This window comes from Staurois parvus, unplaced genomic scaffold, assembly GCF_062004578.1.
Source record: "Staurois parvus isolate SC_StPar_1 unplaced genomic scaffold, SC_StPar_1.0 ptg001525l, whole genome shotgun sequence".
NCBI classification, from domain to species: Eukaryota; Metazoa; Chordata; class Amphibia; order Anura; family Ranidae; genus Staurois; species Staurois parvus.
In genome coordinates, this window is record NW_028319321.1 from 280,153 (window position 1) to 304,886 (window position 24,734).

The window sequence follows — 24,734 nt, forward strand, 5'->3', positions numbered from 1 at the left end:
GCGGGCTCACCTGAGGTGCGGGGTCTAAGCACTAACCAGTATCACCAGAGCTCCAGATGGTGGGTATGGGTTTTGCTGCATGTTAATACCAGGTCACAGTAGTAGTAGTCAATAAACAAGCCAAGGGTCAGTAACAAGTGGTTGCAGGTTGGGATGAAGCAGAATCATAGACCAGAAACAAGCCAAAGGTCAATAGCAAAGCTACAGACGGTAGCAGGAGAGATAAGAGCAAGATATTGGATGGAGAAGGCACAATAATCTGCCAAACAGGAAGTGCAGAGACATGGCTTAAATCAGGAAGTTCATGGGAGGAGCAAAGAGTTCAAGGTTCAGCAGAAAACACAGCAATGGATAAGCAGAGTGCCGTCCATTATATCAGGTAGCTCAGTGAGAAGAGTTTCTGCCACACACAGTAGAGTTCCTGGGTTCAAGTCCAGCTCATGAAAGTGACCAGGGGATTACAGGCTGATATCACCCAGTCCCCGCCCTACTCTGGACCAATCAGTGAGCAGTATGGGTGGAGGAATGGATTTAGTGTTCATGACCCACCTGTGCTGATCTCTGTAGGAGTGTCCTCCTCTATAAATGTCCCCGTTATTCCATCCTCCTCCATAGACTGCTGATCATCCCTCACATACGCCTCTTCTTCTTCTGCTTTAACCTCAACTTTTATATCTATTAAATCTTCACCCTAAAATAAGTAAGAGAAAATATCATCTGTAAAATATAAACTAACATGAAAAATGTACAAATTGTCACAAGTCCATGTTCTAGATTCTCCAGCCCACCAACCTTGTAATAGTGAGGGATGGTGTGACCTTCCTGTGTGGAATCCTGGGAATACAGAAGACGGGGACATCTCTCTGGTGGGTTCTTGGTATTAGGTGGCTCCATCATATCCTTGTGCCCTTCTGAAAACTCCTCCATCACTCCATACTCCTCATCCTCCTCTATAAATTCTTCCTTAACAACAATATTATCATCCCCGAGGATTCCACTCTGAAATAAATAAATTATTGTAACAAACAAACCTGTTTATAAAGCAGAACTTCAGTTGTCAATCATCTACCTGATGATGGTGAGGGATGGTGTGACCTTCCTGTGTGGAATCCCGGGAATACAGAGGACGGGGACATCTCTCTGGTGGGTTCCTGGTATTAGGTGGCTCCATCATCTCCTTGTGTCTTTCTGAAAACTCCTCCATCACTCCATACTCCTCATCCTCCTCTTTATACTCTTCTTTAACATCAATATTATCATCCCCGAGGATTCCACTCTGAAAGATATAATAAAACATTCATTGTAACAAACATGCTGTGTATAAATCACAACTACCAATAATTTTGGTTAATCTATATGTCCTTTGACATCACAGTGACCTCATAGCTCCTCCTCCTAATGTCCCTCCATCCAGAGTCAGAGAATCCTATGACATATAGACTCTGGATGGAGGGACATTGGGAGGAGGAGCTGTGAGGTCAGTGTGATGTCATAGGATTCTCTGACTCTGGATGGAGGGACATTGGGAGGAGGAGCTGTGAGGTCAGTGTGATGTCATAGAACATATAGACTCTGGATTGAGGGACATTGGGAGGAGGAGCTGTGACGTCAGTGTGATGTCATAGGACATACAGACTCTGGATGGAGGGACATTTGGATGGGGAGATTTGAGGGGTCCTCTATATTAGGCTTAAATGCAAACCAAATCCTTGTTCCTGGGTGCGTCCTACCTCTCCTAAACTGAAGAGTGAACTTTGACCTTTACCATCCAGAAATCTGTCCGGAATCTGTGGAAGTAAGCTGTCATGTGATCAGGTGACGTGCGGAGGAACGGAGTGTAAATAGCAGACAATTGTCTCCAGAGCCCCTAATGGTGGGGATGGATTTGGTGGCGTCCTGGTGCCAAGTTTCCTCCCCCCAGGGTCACTGCAGGTGTGGAGAAAAGCTGTGTAAGAGGATATGGAGGAGAGATGAAGAGCAGATCCAGGAATCAGGAGAAAGGTCAGGGCAAGCAACAGACGAGCGCATCCAAGAGACCAAGCCGGGGTCACTACACAGAAAATCAATCCAAGGAAACAACAGGCAGGACGAGGAATAGCAAGAAGGAGCTGAGAGACAAATGAGAATATTGCTCAGCCAATGGGAGATGATCTCAGCATGACTTCCATCATGAAGGAGATGAGGGGGAGGGGAGGAAGTCACTGAAGGTGACCATAGATCCATGGAAATTCAGCTGGTTCAGCAGGGATCGCTCACATTTCCATCCATGTGTGGCCACTGCCGGATAAAAGCCACTCCCCCAGAGACTGCAGCCAATAGCTTCAGTGCTGATCTGTGTATTCTGAGAGCGGAGGAGTCCTCCCATTGTCAGAATACAAGAGTGCAGCGGGGAGGATTCCCCCATCCACCTCCAATGTGTGGATGGGGGAATCACTTCAGTTTTTATGCTCATCCCGCTGGCTGAACGATAAAACTGAACCATGTAGGCCAGCTTTGGGAGCAAATATATTATCATCAACTCCTCCCCCTGAAGGGGTTCATCTACGTATTACCTCCTCTGCCACCAGATTCTCCTCTCTGCTTCCTCCTGACTCACCTCTCCCTAGAACGTCCTGAGTGTACCTGACATCACTTCCTGTCTGTACCTGACATCACTTCCTGTCTTTACCTGACATCACTTCCTGTCTGTCTTCCATAGAGACTTCCTGTCTGGGTAGAAGTGAGATCCCCACCTTGTGGAGCTCAGAGGAACTGCAGCCCCGAGAAGCGTCTGGTAGTGTGACCCCGGACATTCTGGGGCCCCTCTGCACACTGGTATATACCCTTCAAGCAGACTATGCAATAAATAGGGATATTTCACACATATTGCAATACAGGCTTAAGCTGGCCAACAGGTTTTGCCCCTCCAAGGTCTATGATAAAGCCATAAGATGGGTGAAACATGTCGGGGGGTCTGGTGTAAGAGTGGGGACTGTGTCGGCTTCCAGCTATACACGGTGGACTTGCCAGTGGGATCTCCATGGAGTGCGGTATCGTTTTTGGATTTTGCTAAGGAATCCTAATGGATTTCTCATTCTGATGACCAGAGCTATAGACGTTTCTGCTGCTCATAACAGCGGGCTCTTTACCCCTGGTTCACATCTGTGCAGTCATGCAGTCCATGGTTTGCACAGGCACGAGAGACCATTAATTTGAATGGACTCCTGTGCCCTGGGAGTCCATTCACTTGGGAAATCGCAGTCGTGCGGGAACCAAGGTTCCCAATACAGTTGGGATTTCCAGTGCGGGCGACAGGCCATTAAAATGAATGGTATCCGCCTGCGGGTCCCGCATTCCTCTGCGTGGGTGGTGCAGGTATTTGTGCGAGTCCCACAGCGGCACCACCCGCACAGATGTGAACCAGGGGTTATTAACCCCTTTACGCCGGGCCGCACATTTGCGTGCAATTAACAAAAAACATATGTGCTGAGAGCACGCACCCTGCACGCACCCTGCACGCTCCCAGCCCACATGTCTGGTACTCACGCAAGGTCCCGGGCTGCTCTTTCAATCGGGACCTTTCCCAATCATGTGACCACCCTGACAACGCGTCATGGCGGTCACATGATCTGTAGACCCCGCCTCCTGGCTTGTGGAACTCTTAAAGGGCCGGGAGGTGCCGGCGGGAAGGGGTTAAACTAAAGGATGAGTTAGCGTGAGTCCCAAACCACTGAACTGTGCTGTGCTGTCTGTACTAATATTCTGATTCCGCCACATTCTACCATCTGATTCTGCCAGGATTCTGCCCTCTGCGGACTTTTAATAGCCATATATGACGTGACATTTTTGGAGGAAATATTTTCACCAGCGGTGCACTCTGGATGTATATACTGAGATAAAGGGGGTTACTAAAATATTTGAATTTTACCTTTCCAAAAGATAAGTAATGGATAGTTCATGTTATGACAGGTTTGCTTTTCCTATATAATGTTTATAGATGTTATACACTCATATTACCTACTCTCCTCTCCTTTAGGAGCACCCTGAAAATCCATCTCTTCAGGGAAGCCTACCCCGCCCCCTGCTAAGTGCCGATCTCCTCCACTCTTCCTACCACTCCATCCCCCACAGCTTTTCCTCCTGTACCACTATCCCCCCCTCCCCTCCTAGATTGTAAGCTCCAAGGAGCAGGGCCCTCGAACACCTCGTGTATTGTATTGTTACTGTACTGTCTCATGTATTGTCTCCCATTGTAATGTACAGCGCTGAGTAATGTACAACCCCTGCCCCTTCCAAACATGTACCAGCAAGAGGCCTCAACATGTCTCTGCAAGGTACATGTCCCAGTTCATCAGCAAAACTACAAAAGTATCCATGGGATGGCTTTTCATCTGAGGGCCACATGGTTATTAAAGCTCTTTCCAGCAGGACATCACTTTGGGGTATGGAAGTGGTTGGTTTAGGGACACATTTGAAGTGCTGGGAGGATAATTTGATCCACTAACATTATCTCTACACCAAACTGCAGCTGTAAAGTTGGACATCTCCCTACAACTCTTGGGACAGATAGCCTGCATGTGACCCCGCTGTCCCCATCTACAGCATCAAGTCTGGGGTGCTCTTCCTTTATGTCCACCTGTTTTCCAAACCAAGAGGTCCTCCCCTAAACCTTGGGATGTTGGTGGGATTGACCTGAACCTTTACATAGTTAACAGGGTAGATCCTTGATGAATTTACGTCTTGCATTAAGCCTGTCCCAGATTTGTGCTCTACTCCTAGCGCTCTGGGTCACACTCCTTAGAAACAGACTATTAAGTTCTCACAGGTTATTCCCTTGGAGAATGTCAACAGAAAGTCCTGCCATTACCCCAACAGACGAAATCCCCTGTCGAATTCACCACACAGATCAATGATGGTCAGGAAAGCACCTCTATCACAGAAACCAATGACTTTTTGTACATCTATGCAGAGCTCCTGTAACAGCTGCTGCCTTATCTTGGGGTAAGTGGCTGGACTCCATAAACTCCTAGAAGGGCACCAGTTGTTGTTGGAAGCATCAATTCACTTTAAGATGGTGAAAGGCTCTTTCCTTCTGGCACCAGAGCTACACTGGGATCAGGACAGGTGTTTTGAGTCTGGGGAGGGTGAAGTTCCTTGGGAATCTAGCCTGGAGATGCCTGCGTTGTCCACATCTGTAGCATGGGTGGTCCAAGGGTGACCAGAGGGCTGGGGTTCGAGTGGCATTTCTTCAGAAGTTTGGTACATATCCACATAGTGTACCAGCTTGGGAGAGGTGGACCTGAGAGTCTTTTTCTAACAGGGCAGCTGGCCTGGTAGTGACCGGTTTGTCCACAGCCAAAGCAGAGTCTCTCTATAGTAGGCCTGGGGACCTTCTGTGGGGGAACTGGATTGTCGGAGAGATTTGGTTGAGGAAGCAGCGCTATCTGGGGACTCATCCAGCAGTGGGGAGGTTGCTGCTTCCTCTAGAGTGATGGGTTTCCATTCACACACCCACTTTTGGAGCTCAGGGGGACACTTGAACAACAACTGCTCCTTCAGGATCACATGAATAATTTCCTCAAAGGGAGGTCCCTTTATCCCCTGCCAGTGATCGACGACAGGCTAAACACAACTTATGCACAAACATTTTGAAAGAGGTCTCTGGGAGGTGAGGGGTAGTCTGAAACTGGTCCCAATAAGACTATGTGATACCGCTTCCATCCCTGCCCTTTTTATTTACTCATAGCTGCATTTCTTTATGGGATCCATCATGTGATAGGCCTCAGCGGCCCCTTCATCTAGCAGACCTGCCACATGGGAGGTACTTCCAGCAGCTTGCATTGGTGTTCAAAGTCCTGAACGAACCCTTCCTCATCTCTAGTATGTTCTTTGTAAGACTTAAAGTATTTGCTGGAGATTCTTTGGGTTTCCCTTACCACAGGGACAGGGACAGGGACAGAGGTGGCTTCTCTGTTCTTTGTAGCCTCCTACTCTGTTTGTCTCTTTTGTGTATTTTCAGTGACTGCAAGTTTCCTTTCTGTTGTGGCACCCTCCCCCAAAATGGCCATCTCAAGTACCAGATAACCCATGGGCTCTTACTGGCTTTCCTGGGTAGCTCTGGTACATACTCCCAGGGTGGTGCCTGACCCATGTTGGTGCTCAACTCCTGTTGGCCAGCTTCCTCCAGTATCCAGACCAGCTTTTTTTTAGAAAGTCCCTTGTAGCTGAGACCCAACTCTCCAGCCTTTTCTTGTAGGCTGGGACATCTAACCATGATGTGCAGATTCTTGTGATCCATCTCCAGTGCTCTTGTCCCACTGCTGGCAGTTTGTGATGAACTAAGAAGGCAGAGAGAGAGCAAATGGAGGCAGATCACACAAAACCCAACATATTAGTGTTTATTAGGGAACATGAAGGCAGAGTAGGGATAACAAGACACAGTGCAACCAAATAGTCCTCTGGGTAGCAATGTAATACCACACAGATTGTCCACATAGGATGGACCAGCAAACTGAGGAATCGCTACACCAGGCTACCAGATGGTACGGCAAGGGGAATGTTCCCAGCCCAAAGGCTGAAAGGTAAAGACCTCAGGCAGCTGTTCATTGCAGTGTGAACCAGGCCCTAGAATTTTGGAACTGTTCCCCTCCTTACTTCACGCTTCATGTTTTTTCTTTGATTCTACACAAGTTCTTGGATCTCCAGATAGTCAAGCCCTGCTGTTACAAAGCCTGATTTTTCCAGCCTTATGGTGTCAGTGGGCATACTGGATTGACTATTGCAGCCAAAAAGGTTTTGAGAGACAGAAGTATCTAGGCCTTTTGTTGTTTCTGCTCTTTTGAAGGCTAGGAATTCTAACTTAGGGAGACTTCCCCCAGGTCCTTACAATCATATTTTGTGTTTTGTTGACCTAAGAGGTTTCCTCCTTGTTTTGGTCCATGTCTTGGTTTCCTTCTTGGGGTGGGGGGTGAATGTGTTCCTGGCCTTGTGTATAATCAAGAGTCAGATTTCAGCCTTGGCAGTCCCTTCTTTCAGGGGCTGATTACATTACACTTTCTAGTTGCATGCGTTGGTACTAGATGTCATGTATGTTGTTCCTCCGGTCAGCCTGTCATTGGGATCTCTTTCTGTTTTTACAGAATACTCTGAGCCCATTCAGGACCTTCCATTTGTTCCCTTTGTTCTTTCACAAAGATGGATTTTTTACCTTAGCTCATTATTTATTATGTTTTTTACATAAAGCGGTTTGTACCTTTCCATCTCAGCCGGGACAGAGTATTACCTCCCTTTACCCTCATCTCAGCCAGGACAGCGTATTACCTTCCTTTACCCTCATCTCAGCCGGGACAGCGTATTACCTTCCTTTACCCTCATCTCAGCCGGGACAGCGTATTACCTCTCTTTACCCTCATCTCAGCCGGGACAGCGTATTACCTCCCTTTACCCTCATCTCAGCCGGGACAGTGTATTACCTCCCTTTACCCTCATCTCAGCCGGGACAGTGTATTACCTCCCTTTACCCTCATCTCAGCCGGGACAGCGTATTACCTTCCTTTACCCTCATCTCAGCCGGGACAGCGTATTACCTTCCTTTACCCTCATCTCAGCCGGGACAGCGTATTACCTCTCTTTACCCTCATCTCAGCCGGGACAGCGTATTACCTCCCTTTACCCTCATCTCAGCCGGGACAGTGTATTTCCTTCCTTTGCCCTCAACTCAGCCGGGACAGCGTATTACCTTCCTTTACCCTCATCTCAGCCGGGACAGCGTATTACCTTCCTTTACCCTCATCTCAGCCGGGACAGCGTATTACCTCCCTTTACCCTCATCTCAGCCGGGACAGCGTATTACCTTCCTTTACCCTCATCTCAGCCAGGACAGTGTATTACCTCCCTTTGCCCTCATCTCAGCCGGGACAGCGTATTACCTCCCTTTACCCTCATCTCAGCCGGGACAGCGTATTACCTTCCTTTACCCTCATCTCAGCCGGGACAGCGTATTACCTTCCTTTACCCTCATCTCAGCCGGGACAGCGTATTACCTTCCTTTACCCTCATCTCAGCCGGGACAGCGTATTACCTTCCTTTACCCTCATCTCAGCCGGGACAGCGTATTACCTCTCTTTACCCTCATCTCAGCCGGGACAGCGTATTACCTCCCTTTACCCTCATCTCAGCCGGGACAGTGTATTTCCTTCCTTTGCCCTCAACTCAGCCGGGACAGCGTATTACCTCCCTTTACCCTCATCTCAGCCGGGACAGCGTATTACCTTCCTTTACCCTCATCTCAGCCGGGACAGCGTATTACCTTCCTTTACCCTCATCTCAGCCGGGACAGCGTATTACCTTCCTTTACCCTCATCTCAGCCGGGACGGCGTATTACCTTCCTTTACCCTCATCTCAGCCGGGACAGCGTATTACCTTCCTTTACCCTCATCTCAGCCGGGACAGCGTATTACCTTCCTTTACCCTCATCTCAGCCAGGACAGTGTATTACCTCCCTTTGCCCTCATCTCAGCCGGGACAGCGTATTACCTCCCTTTACCCTCATCTCAGCCGGGACAGCGTATTACCTTCCTTTACCCTCATCTCAGCCAGGACAGCGTATTACCTCCCTTTGCCCTCAGGCTCAGTAACTGGGGGAATAGGTTTTTATCACGTTGGGTATTTGTTTGTCTATCAGGTTACCTGTAGTTGACAGCCGCAGTTTGGCAACAGGATTTCTCTTTGTGGCTCCTGAGGACCGAATAGAAGGATCCCGCAGCTTCCATGTCTACGTTTATTCCCTGAATTTGTCGGCTTGTTGCTCCAGTTTCCAGTATGAAAGGACAGGTTCCCCCTTTATAAGGGATGACACTACCTACCTTCAGTGTATCATGTTGGTGAAGCCTCTACCTGGTCTTCGGTGCACTCTTTATGATGTTACCAGGTGGATGTTGGAGTCACTAAGGACTCTTCCCTTTGGACACATTGGTTTTTGCAGGCTGCTGCATGAGGTTCTTTCCTATTTCTGGTTGTTTTTGGGACCTGTTGGCTTGTTGTCCTCCCCTCATGTTCTAGGTGGGACATCCCTGTTAGTAAGGAATGTAAAAGATGTTCTGTGTCCTGTGATGAGCGACAAAGAAAATGATAATTTTTGGTTTACCTGTAAAATCCATTTCTTGGAGTCCCTCAGGAATCCCAGAGATCCGTCCCCTCCTGTTATGGGCTATGGCTTGCTACAAACCTTTCCTATGTCGGAGATCTGCTCTACAAGGGGACGTCCTGTCTATTGTTTGCCAATGTCCGATCACCTGTAGGTGGGCATAACAGTGTTAGGAAGGATTTATAAAGATGCTTCGTGTCCTGTGATGTATTCCAAGAAATGGATTTTACAGATCATTGATGACATTTGTTACTAAGAGACAGGAATTGTTCATTGCTGAAGGAGCCCCTAGAAACCTTTGGAGGACCCCTGGCTGAGAAAGGCTGGACTAGGCAGTCATATATTTCTGTCCCCCTTGGTGGGAGTGGAGGTGACCCCTCTATAAGGATCTACAGTCCATACACACCCAGCACAAGGCCGGGGTCACACTACCAGACGCTTCTCGGGGCTGCAGTTCCTCTGAGCTCCACAAGGTGGGGATCTCACTTCTACCTAGACAGGAAGTCTCTATGGAAGACAAGCAGGAAGTGATGTCAGGTACAGACAGGAAGTGATGTCAGGTACAGGCAGGAAGTAGAGAGGAGACGTTGCTGGAAGTGGCAGCTGAGGAGGTAATAAGATGTTATGTTCTATATACACCCAGTAACCCCCCCGTCATATCCGTCCTCTTCCTCCACGGTCACGTCCGTCCTCTTCCTCCATAGTCACGTCCGTCCTCTTCCTCCATAGTCACGTCCGTCCTCTTCCTCCATAGTCACGTCCGGCCTCTTCCTCCATAGTCACTGTGACATCTTTTATCTCCAGCAGATGATGATACACACATATATAGTGTGGGAACCCAGATTAACCCCTTCAGGGGCAGAACATCCCCCCACTTCTGGGGCCGGAACATTCTCCTCATTGTGGAGAGGTGTCACCTTCTCACCTCATCCTTCTATACTAAAGGATTTTATGACTTTAATTAGTGGCGGGGGATGGGGGGATATTTAGGGGGATTGGAATATCTGTGTCTTTGTTTCATAAGATTCAAATAGGAAGAAAGAGAGAAAAATGTCATTTGTAGTAAATGTCCTGAACACAATGGACACGTCCTCCACTCACTGTGATGGGAATACATTAGACCTTGTTTTCTCCCATCTTTGCACTCCCTACAACCTCACAAACACCCCCTTTCCTCTCTCTGATCACAATCTCATCACCTTCACAGTCTCCTCGTCTTCAAACATCTTTCCTTTCAAGCAGCCAACAATTACCCGCAGAAACCTTCACAACTTGAACCCGGCTCCTTTCCACTCTGCAACTGACCAACTCTATGACAGAATCTCTCCCCTGTCCTGCCCTGACCTGGCCACTGCTGTCTATTGTAACTCCCTCCTCATTGGCCGACCTCAACGCAGGCTATCCCCTCTTCAGTCTATCATGAATGCTGCTGCCAGACTCATCCACCTTACTAACCGTTCTGTATCTGCCACCCCTCTCTGCCAATCCCTCCACTGGCCTCCATTCAGTGTCCTCCACCCCTCTCTGCCAATCCCTCCACTGGCCTCCATTCAGTGTCCTCCACCCCTCTCTGCCAATCCCTCCACTGGCCTCCATTCAGTGTCCTCCACCCCCCTCTGCCAATCCTTCCACTGGCCTCCACTCAGTGTCCTCCACCCCTCTCTGCCAATCCCTCCACTGGCTTCCATTCAGTGTCCTCCACCCCTCTCTGCCAATCCCTCCACTGGCCTCCATTCAGTGTCCTCCACCCCTATCTGCCAATCCCTCCACTGGCCTCCACTCAATGTCCTCTACCCCTATCTGCCAATCCCTCCACTGGCCTCCAATCAGTGTCCTCCACCCCTCTCTGCCAATCCCTCCACTCAGTATTCTCCACCCCTCTCTGCCAATCCATCCACTGGCCTCCATTCAGTGTCCTCCACCCCTCTCTGCCAATCCCTCCACTGGCTTCCCATTGCCCAATGGATAAAATTCAAAACATTAACAATAACATGTAAAGCCATTTATAACTCCGCCCCAAATTACATCACCGATCTTGTCTCCAAATATCACCCAAACCGTCCTCTCCTCCCATGACCTCATGCTCTCTAGCTCCCTTGTCTCCTCCCATGCTCATCTCCAGAGCTTCCCCCATCCTCTGGAATTCTCCACCCCAATTTATCAGACTATCGCCTATTCTACTCACTTTTAGGTGATCTCTGAAAACCTCTCTCTTCAGGGAAGCCTATCCAGCCCTCAGCTAATAATGGAATCTTCTCCTCCTCCTACCAGTCCATCCCCCACAGTTACTACCTTTTGCACCACTAGCCCCTCCCTCTTAGATTGTAAGCTCCCAGGATCAGGCCCTCCTATCCCTCTTGTATTGAACTGTATTGTTGCTGTATTGTCTCCCATTATATTGTAAAGCGCTGAGCAAACTGTTGGCGCCATAAATCCTGTATAATAATAATAATGTCCTGAAAGCATATTTCTCCATAATGATGCTAGTCACAGATATTCAGCCTAAAATATGATCAGTAAAGTCTCCGGATTACACAGAGATCTGAGAAATATGATGTGTCCTGGCAAAACCCAAAGACAAAGTTCATCTTTCATGTTTGGAGAGGTGGGATGCACCTGGGAGCAATGTACAGAAACCTCACAGAGCGCCCCCCACAGCTCCTCCTCCCAATGTCCCTCCATCCAGAGTCAGAGAGTCCTATGACATCACACTGACCTCACAGCTCCTCCTCCCAATGTCCCTCCATCCAGAGTCAGAGAATCCTATGACATCACACTGACCTCACAGCTCCTCCTCCTAATGTCCCTCCATCCAGCTTTTTTCTTTTTATCCAGTGCTCTTAGGATGTGGGCGGACCCTTTACATCCTCACAACTAAAGCAGAACTGTAGATCCTTCATTCTATGTAATGACGTCAGAATTCCTTTTATCTGCGTAGTGTGGGGGTCCTGTGGGGGGAAATTATACCTCAGCCTGAAGTGGGGCTTTAATAAAATGGAGACCTGAATGGAGAGGTGAGGAGGATTCTGGGAATATCATTTGATGTGACTATTTGTGTTCAGATGTAGAGTTTTCCTCCTGTGAAGTCTGGAGATCATATGACATCACATTGCCTCCACCTCCCTCCCTGATAGAAGAGAGAAAGAAGAAGAAGATTCTAGAAGTCACCAGAGAGATCACTGAGCTGCTGACAGGAGAGGTGAGCGGTGCCGGGAATTCTGGGACATTCTCCAGTAACAGACAAGGGATGTGTCTGGATGGTGACTGTATCATTGTGTGTGTCAGGTTCCTATAAGGTGTCAGGGTGTCACTGTCTATTTCTCCATGGAGGAGTGGGAGTATTTAGAAGGACACAAGGATCTCTACAAGGACGTCATGATGGACAATCAGCCGCCCCTCACATCACCGGGTAAGAGGAGACTTTATTGTAAAGGAGAGAGCAGTACGGAGGATCCACCTAGATCCCCCATCATCTGATAAACACATAGAAACAATGGATTCAGTCAGTGTGTGTGTTTCCTACAGATGGATCCAGTCATGGGAACCCACCAGAGAGATGTCCCCGTCCTCTGTATTCCCGGGATTCCACACAGGAAGGTCACACCATCCCTCACCATCATCAGGTAGATGATGACAATTATTGGTAGTTGTGATTTATACACAGCATGTTTGTTACAATGAATGTTTTATTATATCTTTCAGAGTGGAATCCTCGGGGATGATAATATTGATGTTAAAGAAGAGTATAAAGAGGAGGATGAGGAGTATGGAGTGATGGAGGAGTTTTCAGAAGGACACAAGGATATGATGGAGCCACCTAATACCAGGAACCCACCAGAGAGATGTCCCCGTCCTCTGTATTCCCAGGACTCCACACAGGAAGGTCACACCATCCCTCACCATTACAAGGTTGGTTGGATAGAGCATCTAGAACATGGATTCATAGAGACAATGTGTGGAGTTTTTATGTGACCTTACATTTTACAGATGATATTTTCTCTCATTTCCTTGATTTAGAGTGGAGATCCAATCGATATAGAATTTGAGGTGAAAGCAGAAGAAGAAGAGGCGTATGTGAGGGATGATCAGCAGTCTATGGAGGAGGATGGAATAACGGGGACATTTATAGAGGAGGACACTCCTACAGAGATCAGCACAGGTGGGTCATGAACACTAAATCCATTCCTCCACCCATACTGCTCACTGATTGGTCCAGAGTAGGGCGGGGACTGGGTGATATCAGCCTGTAATCCCCTGGTCACTTTCCTGAGCTGTGTTCCCCGTCCTGTATTCCTGGATTTCTCTCGGATAATCTTCCTTCTCTGTGCTGCAGACACAATTTATGTCTCTAGACTGGATTTATGGAGGTTCTGGGGATCAGCTGGCAGCAAAATGTTGATTTTTACTCTAAGCATTGCACAATGTAGGCACCCAGGACATGTGACTGGGGTCTCCTGCCTTGTGCCTGACTCCTCCAGGGGGCCTTCTCTGTTATCTGCTGGCTGTGCCGGGTGGAGGGATATGTCTGTAGTGTCTCAGACCCAAGTCACTGAGTGCAGTCTCAGGAGATGGGAGGCAGCGGTGTGGGACCTACATAGTTACATAGTTAGTCTGGCCGAAAAAAGACATCCATCTAGTTGTACCATTAAAAATAAAAGTTATAATCCGACACCCACAGCTGATCCACCAGAAGGCAAAAACCCAGCAAAGAACGATCCAATCAGCTCCTACAGGGGAAAACATTCCTTCCTGATCCCCCCGAGAGGCAATCGGATATTCCCTGGATCAACTTTCCCTATAAATGTTATATCCAGTTATATTCTGTGTATCCAAGAAAGAATCCAGGACTTTCCTACAGCAATCCCCCCTTATGTATTATACATGGAGATCATATCCCCCCCTTATGTATTATACATGGAGATCATATCCCCCCTTATGTATTATACATGGAGATCATATCCCCCCTTATGTATTATACATGCAGATCATATCCCCCCTTATGTATTATACATGGAGATCATATCCCCCCTTATGTATTATACATGGAGATCATATCCCCCCTTATGTATTATACATGGAGATCATATCCCCCCTTATGTATTATACATGGAGATCATATCCCCCCTTATGTATTATACATGGAGATCATATCCCCCCCTTATGTATTATACATGGAGATCATATCCTCCCTTATGTATTATACATGGAGATCATATCCCCCCTTATGTATTATACATGGAGATCATATCCCCCTTATGTATTATACATGGAGATCATATCCCCCCCTTATGTATTATACATGGAGATCATATCCCCCCCTTATGTATTATACATGGAGATCATATCCCCCCTTATGTATTATACATGGAGATCATATCCCCCCTTATGTATTATACATGGAGATCATATCCCCCCTTATGTATTATACATGGAGATCATATCCCCCCTTATGTATTATACATGGAGATCATATCCCCCCCTTATGTATTATACATGGAGATCATATCCTCCCTTATGTATTATACATGGAGATCATATCCCCCCTTATGTATTATACATGGAGATCATATCCCCCTTATGTATTATACATGGAGATCATATCCCCCCCTTATGTATTATACATGGAGATCATATCCCCCCTTATGTATTATACATGGAGATCATATCCCCCCTTATCTATTATACATGGTGATCATATCCCCCTTATGTATTATACATGGAGATCATATCCCCCCTTATGTATTATACATGGAGATCATATCCCCCCCTTATGTATTATACATGGAGATCATATCCCCCTTATGTATTATACATGGAGATCATATCCCCCCCTTATGTATTATACATGGAGATCATATCCCCCCTTATGTATTGTACATGGAGATCATATCCCCCCTTATGTATTATACATGGTGATCATATCCCCCCCCCTTATGTATTATACATGGAGATCATATCCCCCCTTATATATTATACATGGAGATCATATCCCCCCTTATGTATTATACATGGTGATCATATCCCCCCCTTATGTATTATACATGGAGATCATATCCCCCCTTATATATTATACATGGAGTTCATATCCCCCTTATGTATTATAAATGGAGATCATATCCCCCCCTTATGTATTATACAAGGAGATCATATCCCCCCTTATATATTATACATGGAGATCATATCCCCCCTTATGTATTATACATGGAGTTCATATCCCCCTTATGTATTATACATGGAGATCATATCCCCCCCTTATGTATTATACATGGAGATCATATCCCCCCTTATGTATTATACATGGAGGTCATATCCCTTATGTATTATACATGGAGATCATATCCCCCCTTATGTATTATACATGGAGATCATATCCCCCCTTATGTATTATACATGGAGATCATATCCCCCCCTTATGTATTATACATGGAGATCATATCCCCCCCCCTTATTTATTATACATGGAGATCATATCCCCCTTATGTATTATACATGGAGATCATATCCCCCCCTTATGTATTATACATGGAGATCATATCCCCCCTTATGTATTATACATGGAGATCATATCCCCCCTTATGTATTATACATGGAGATCATATCCCCCCTTATGTATTATACATGGAGATCATATCCCCCCTTATGTATTATACATGGAGATCATATCCCCCTTATGTATTATACATGGAGATCATATCCCCCCTTATGTATTATACATGGTGATCATATCCCCCCTTATGTATTATACATGGAGATCATATCCCCCCTTATGTATTATACATGGAGATCATATCCCCCCTTATGTATTATACATGGAGATCATATCCTCCTTATGTATTATACATGGAGATCATATCCCCCCTTATGTATTATACATGGAGATCATATCCCCCCCTTATGTATTATACATGGAGATCATACCCCCCCCCCCTTATGTATTATACATGGAGATCATATCCCCCCTTATGTATTATACATGGAGATCATATCCCCCCCTTATGTATTATACATGGAGATCATATCCCCCCCTTATGTATTATACATGGAGATCATATCCCCCCTTATGTATTATACATGGAGATCATATCCCCCCCCCCTTATGTATTATACATGGAGATCATATCCCCCCCCTTATGTATTATACATGGAGATCATATCCCCCTTATGTATTATACATGGAGATCATATCCCCCCTTATGTATTATACATGGTGATCATATCTTCCCCTATGTATTATACATGGAGATCATATCCCCCCTTATGTATTATACATGGAGATCATATCCCCCCTTATGTATCATACATGGAGATCATATCCCCCTTATGTATTATACATGGAGATCATATCCCCCTTATGTATTATACATGGAGATCATATCTTCCCTTATGTATTATACATGGAGATCATATCCCCCCTTATGTATTATACATGGAGATCATATCCCCCTATGTATCATACATGGAGATCATATCCCCCTTTATGTATCATACATTGAGATCATATCCCCCCCTTATGTATTGTACATGGAGATCATATCCCCCCTTATGTATTATACATGGTGATCATATCCCCCCCCCCTTATGTATTATACATGGAGATCATATCCCCCCTTATATATTATACATGGAGATCATATCCCCCCTTATGTATTATACATGGTGATCATATCCCCCCCTTATGTATTATACATGGAGATCATATCCCCCCTTATATATTATACATGGAGTTCATATCCCCCTTATGTATTATAAATGGAGATCATATCCCCCCCTTATGTATTATACAAGGAGATCATATCCCCCCTTATATATTATACATGGAGATCATATCCCCCCTTATGTATTATACATGGAGTTCATATCCCCCTTATGTATTATACATGGAGATCATATCCCCCCCTTATGTATTATACATGGAGGTCATATCCCTTATGTATTATACATGGAGATCATATCCCCCCTTATGTATTATACATGGAGATCATATCCCCCCTTATGTATTATACATGGAGATCATATCCCCCCTTATGTATTATACATGGAGATCATATCCCCCCCTTATGTATTATACATGGAGATCATATCCCCCTTATGTATTATACATGGAGATCATATCCCCCCTTATGTATTATACATGGAGATCATATCCCCCTTATGTATTATACATGGAGATCATATCCCCCCCTTATGTATTATACATGGAGATCATATCCCCCCCCCCTTATTTATTATACATGGAGATCATATCCCCCTTATGTATTATACATGGAGATCATATCCCCCCCTTATGTATTATACATGGAGATCATATCCCCCCTTATGTATTATACATGGAGATCATATCCCCCCTTATGTATTATACATGGAGATCATATCCCCCTTATGTATTATACATGGAGATCATATCCCCCCTTATGTATTATACATGGTGATCATATCCCCCCCTTATGTATTATACATGGAGATCATATCCCCCCTTATGTATTGTACATGGAGATCATATCCCCCCTTATGTATTATACATGGTGATCATATCCCCCCCCCTTATGTATTATACATGGAGATCATATCCCCCCTTATATATTATACATGGAGATCATATCCCCCCTTATGTATTATACATGGTGATCATATCCCCCCCTTATGTATTATACATGGAGATCATATCCCCCCTTATATATTATACATGGAGTTCATATCCCCCTTATGTATTATAAATGGAGATCATATCCCCCCCCTTATGTATTATACATGGAGATCATATCCCCCTTATGTATTATACATGGAGATCATATCCCCCCTTATGTATTATACATGGAGATCATATCCCCCCTTATGTATTATACATGGTGATCATATCCCCCCCTTATGTATTATACATGGAGATCATATCCCCCCTTATATATTATACATGGAGTTCATATCCCCCTTATGTATTATAAATGGAGATCATATCCCCCCCTTATGTATTATACAAGGAGATCATATCCCCCCTTATATATTATACATGGAGATCATATCCCCCCTTATGTATTATACATGGAGTTCATATCCCCCTTATGTATTATACATGGAGATCATATCCCCCCCTTATGTATTATACATGGAGGTCATATCCCTTATGTATTATACATGGAGATCATATCCCCCCTTATGTATTATACATGGAGATCATATCCCCCCTTATGTATTATACATGGAGATCATATCCCCCCTTATGTATTATACATGGAGATCATATCCCCCCCTTATGTATTATACATGGAGATCATATCCCCCTTATGTATTATACATGGAGATCATATCCCCCCTTATGTATTATACATGGAGATCATATCCCCCTTATGTATTATACATGGAGATCATATCCCCCCCTTATGTATTATACATGGAGATCATATCCCCCCCCCCTTATTTATTATACATGGAGATCATATCCCCCTTATGTATTATACATGGAGATCATATCCCCCCCTTATGTATTATACATGGAGATCATATCCCCCCCCTTATTTATTATACATGGAGATCATATCCCCCTTATGTATTATACATGGAGATCATATCCCCCCCTTATGTATTATACATGGAGATCATATCCCCCCTTATGTATTATACATGGAGATCATATCCCCCCTTATGTATTATACATGGAGATCATATCCCCCCTTATGTATTATACATGGAGATCATATCCCCCCTTATGTATTATACATGGAGATCATATCCCCCCTTATGTATTATACATGGAGATCATATCCCCCCCTTATGTATTATACATGGAGATCATATCCCCCCCCCCCCCTTATTTATTATACATGGAGATCATATCCCCCTTATGTATTATACATGGAGATCATATCCCCCCCTTATGTATTATACATGGAGATCATATCCCCCCTTATGTATTATACATGGAGATCATATCCCCCCTTATGTATTATACATGGAGATCATATCCCCCCTTATGTATTATACATGGAGATCTTATCCCCCCTTATGTATTATACATGGAGATCATATCCCCCCTTATGTATTATACATGGAGATCATATCCCCCCCTTATGTATTATACATGGAGATCATATCCCCCCCCCTTTTTATTATACATGGAGATCATATCCCCCTTATGTATTATACATGGAGATCATATCCCCCCCTTATGTATTATACATGGAGATCATATCCCCCCTTATGTATTATACATGGAGATCATATCCCCCCTTATGTATTATACATGGAGGTCATATCCCTTATGTATTATACATGGAGATCATATCCCCCCTTATGTATTATACATGGAGATCATATCCCCCCTTATGTATTATACATGGAGATCATATCCCCCCTTATGTATTATACATGGAGATCATATCCCCCCTTATGTATTATACATGGAGATCATATCCTCCTTATGTATTATACATGGAGATCATATCCCCCCCTTATGTATTATACATGGAGATCATATCCCCCCTTATGTATTATACATGGAGATCATATCCCCCCCTTATGTATTATACATGGAGATCATACCCCCCCCCCCTTATGTATTATACATGGAGATCATATCCCCCCTTATGTATTATACATGGAGATCATATCCCCCCCTTATGTATTATACATGGAGATCATATCCCCCCCCTTATGTATTATACATGGAGATCATATCCCCCCTTATGTATTATACATGGAGATCATATCCCCCCCCCTTATGTATTATACATGGAGATCATATCCCCCCCCCTTATGTATTATACATGGAGATCATATCCCCCTTATGTATTATACATGGAGATCATATCCCCCCTTATGTATTATACATGGAGATCATATCCCCCCTTATGTATTATACATGGAGATCATATCCCCCCTTATGTATCATACATGGAGATCATATCCCCCTTATGTATTATACATGGAGATCATATCCCCCTTATGTATTATACATGGAGATCATATCTTCCCTTATGTATTATACATGGAGATCATATCCCCCCTTATGTATTATACATGGAGATCATATCCCCCTATGTATCATACATGGAGATCATATCCCCCCTTTATGTATCATACATTGAGATCATATCCCCCCCTATGTATTATACATGGAGATCATATCCCCCCTTATGTATTATACATGGAGATCATATCCCCCCCCTTATGTATTATACATGGAGATCATATCCCCCTTATGTATTATACATGGAGATCATATCCCCCCTTATGTATTATACATGGAGATCATATCCCCCCTTATGTATTATTCATGGAGATCATATCCCCCCTTATGTATTATACATGGAGATCATATCCCCCTTATGTATTATACATGGAGATCATATCCCCCCTTATGTATTATACATGGAGATCATATCCCCCTTATGTATTATACATGGTGATCATATCCCCCTTATGTATTATACATGGAGATCATACCCCCCTTATGTATTATACATGGAGATCATATCCCCCCCATTATGTATAATACATGGAGATCATATCCCCCCTTCTGTATTATTCATGGAGATCATATCCCCTCCTTATGCATAATACATGGAGATCATATCCCCCCTTATGTATTATACATGGAGATCATATCCCCCTTATGTATTATACATGGAGATCATATCCCCCCTTATGTATTATACATGGAGATCATATCCCCCTTATGTATTATACATGGAGATCATATCCCCCTTATGTATTATACATGGAGATCATATCCCCCCCATGTATTATACATGGAGATCATATCCCCCCTATGTATTATACATGGAGATCATATCCCCCCCTTATGTATTATACATGGAGATCATATCCCCCCTTATGTATTATACATGGAGATCATATCCCCCCTTATGTATTATACATGGAGATCATATCCCCCCTTATGTATTATACATGGTGATCATATCCCCCCCTATGTATTATACATGGAGATCATATCCCCCCCATGTATTATACATGGAGCTCATATCCCCCCTTATGTATTATACATGGAGATCATATCCCCCTTATGTATTATTCATGGAGATCATATCCCCCTTATGTATTATACATGGATATCATATCCCCCTTATGTATTATACATGGAGATCATATCCCCCCCTTATGTATTATACATGGAGATCATATCCCCCTTATGTATTATGCACGGAGATCATATCCCCCTTATGTATTATACATGGAGATCATATCCCCCCCTTATGTATTATACATGGTGATCATATCCCCCCCTTATGTATTATACATGGAGATCATATCCCCCCTTATGTATTATTCATTAAGATCATAGCCCCCCTTATGTATTTTACATGCAGATCATATCCCCCCTTATGTATTTTACATGCAGATCATATCCCCCTTATGTATTATACATGGAGATCATATCCCCCCTTATGTATTATACATGGAGATCATATCCCCCCCCTTATACATGGAGATCATATCCCCCTTATGTATTATACATGGAGATCATATCCCCCCTTATGTATTATACATGGAGATCATATCCCCCCTTATGTATTATACATGGAGATCATATCCCCCCTTATGTATTATACATGGAGATCATATCCCCCCTTATGTATTATACATGGAGATCATATCCCCCCTTATGTATTATACATGGAGATCATATCCCCCCTTATGTATTATACATGGAGATCATATCCCCCTTATGTATTATACATGGAGATCATATCCCCCCCTTATGTATTATACATGGAGATCATATCCCCCTTATGTATTATACATGGAGATCATATCCCCCCCTTATGTATTATACATGGTGATCATATCCCCCCCTTTTGTATTATACATGGAGATCATATCCCCCCTTATGTATTATTCATTAAGATCATATCCCCCCTTATGTATTTTACATGGAGATCATATCCCCCTTATGTATTATCCCCCTTATGTATTCTACATGCAGATCATATCCCCCTTATGTATTATACATGGAGATCATATCCCCCCCCTTATACATGGAGATCATATCCCCCTTATGTATTATACATGGAGATCATATCCCCCCTTATGTATTATACATGGAGATCATATCCCCCCCTTATGTATTATACATGGAGATCATATCCCCCCTTATGTATTATACATGGAGATCATATCCCTCCTTATGTATTATACATGGAGATCATATCCCCCCTTATGTATTATACATGGAGATCATATCCCCCCCTTATGTATTATACATGGAGATCATATCCCCCCCCTTATGTATTATACATGGAGATCATATCCCCCCTTATGTATTATACATGGAGATCATATCCCCCCCCTTATGTATAATACATGGAGATCATATCCCCCCTTCTGTATTATTCATGGAGATCATATCCCCTCCTTATGCATAATACATGGAGATCATATCCCCCCTTATGTATTATACATGGAGATCATATCCCCCCTTATGTATTATACATGGAGATCATATCCCCCCTTATGTATTATACATGGAGATCATATCCCCCCCATGTATTATACATGGAGATCATATCCCCCCCTTATGTATTATACATGGAGATCATATCCCCCCCCCCCCCCCCCTTATGTATTATACATGGAGATCATATCCCCCCCTTATGTATTATACATGGAGATCATATCCCCCTTATGTATTATACATGGAGATCATATCCCCCCCTTATGTATTATACATGGAGATCATATCCCCCTTATGTATTATACATGGAGATCATATCCCCCCCTTATGTATTATACATGGTGATCATATCCCCCCCTTTTGTATTATACATGGAGATCATATCCCCCCTTATGTATTATTCATTAAGATCATATCCCCCCTTATGTATTTTACATGGAGATCATATCCCCCTTATGTATTATCCCCCTTATGTATTCTACATGCAGATCATATCCCCCTTATGTATTATACATGGAGATCATATCCCCCCCCTTATACATGGAGATCATATCCCCCTTATGTATTATACATGGAGATCATATCCCCCCTTATGTATTATACATGGAGATCATATCCCCCCCTTATGTATTATACATGGAGATCATATCCCCCCTTATGTATTATACATGGAGATCATATCCCTCCTTATGTATTATACATGGAGATCATATCCCCCCTTATGTATTATACATGGAGATCATATCCCCCCCTTATGTATTATACATTGAGATCATATCCCCCCCCTTATGTATTATACATGGAGATCATATCCCCCCTTATGTATTATACATGGAGATCATATCCCCCCCCTTATGTATAATACATGGAGATCATATCCCCCCTTCTGTATTATTCATGGAGATCATATCCCCTCCTTATGCATAATACATGGAGATCATATCCCCCCTTATGTATTATACATGGAGATCATATCCCCCCTTATGTATTATACATGGAGATCATATCCCCCCTTATGTATTATACATGGAGATCATATCCCCCCCTTATGTATTATACATGGAGATCATATCCCCCCTCATGTATTATACATGCATATCATATCCCCCTTATGTATTATACATGGAGATCATATCCCCCCCTTATGTATTATACATGGAGATCATATCCCCCCCATGTATTATACATGGAGATCATATCCCCCCTATGTATTATACATGGAGATTATATCCCCCCATGTATTATACATGGAGATCATATCCCCCCCATGTATTATACATGGAGATCATATCCCCCCCTATGTATTATACATGGAGATCATATCCCCCCCTTATGTATTATACATGGAGATCATATCCCCCCCCCCCTTATGTATTATACATGGAGATCATATCCCCCCTTATGTATTATACATGGAGATCATATCCCCCTTATGTATTATACATGGAGATCATATCCCCCCTTATGTATTATACATGGTGATCATATCCCCCCTTATGTATTATACATGGAGATCATATCCCCCCTTATGTATTATACATGGAGATCATATCCCCCCCTTATGTATTATACATGGAGATCATATCCCCCCTTATGTATTATACATGGTGATCATATCCCCCCTTATGTATTATACATGGTGATCATATCCCCCCTTATGTATTATACATGGAGATCATATCCCCCCTTATGTATTATACATGGAGATCATATCCCCCCCTTATGTATTATTCATGGAGATCATATCCCCCTTATGTATTATACATGGAGATCATATCCCCCCTTATGTATTATACATGGAGATCATATCCCCTCTTATGTATTATACATGGAGATCATATCCCCCCTTATGTATTATACATGGAGATCATATCCCCCCCTTATGTATTATACATGGAGATCATATCCCCCCCTTATGTATTATACATGGAGATCATATCCCCCCTTATGTATTATACATGGAGATCATATCCCCCTTATGTATTATACATGGAGATCATATCCCCCCTTATGTATTATACATGGAGATCATATCCCCCCTTATGTATTATACATAGAGATCATATCCCCCTTAATCTCCTCTTCTCAGTAGAGAATACATTCAGTTCCTCTAATCTTTCCTCATATCTGATCTCCTCCATGCCTCGTATCAGTTTGGTTTCCCTTCTCTGTACTTTCTCCAGTTCCCCAATGTTCTTTTTGTG

General features: G+C 43.8%; 1 protein-coding gene across 1 annotated transcript in view; it reads left to right on the forward strand.

The window, feature by feature from the left end:
• Window positions 1–9,679: 9,679 nt before the first annotated feature.
• The window catches only part of LOC149435381 (uncharacterized), a 97,434-nt gene continuing 82,379 nt past the window's right edge, over window positions 9,680–24,734 (forward strand). The window contains exons 1-4 of the mRNA XM_089662712.1: window positions 9,680–9,736; window positions 12,188–12,324; window positions 12,411–12,534; window positions 12,651–12,748. Coding sequence (XP_089518838.1) covers window positions 12,450–12,534; window positions 12,651–12,748 — 183 coding nt within the window. The 5' untranslated portion in view covers window positions 9,680–9,736; window positions 12,188–12,324; window positions 12,411–12,449. The remainder of the gene's footprint in view (window positions 9,737–12,187; window positions 12,325–12,410; window positions 12,535–12,650; window positions 12,749–24,734) is intronic.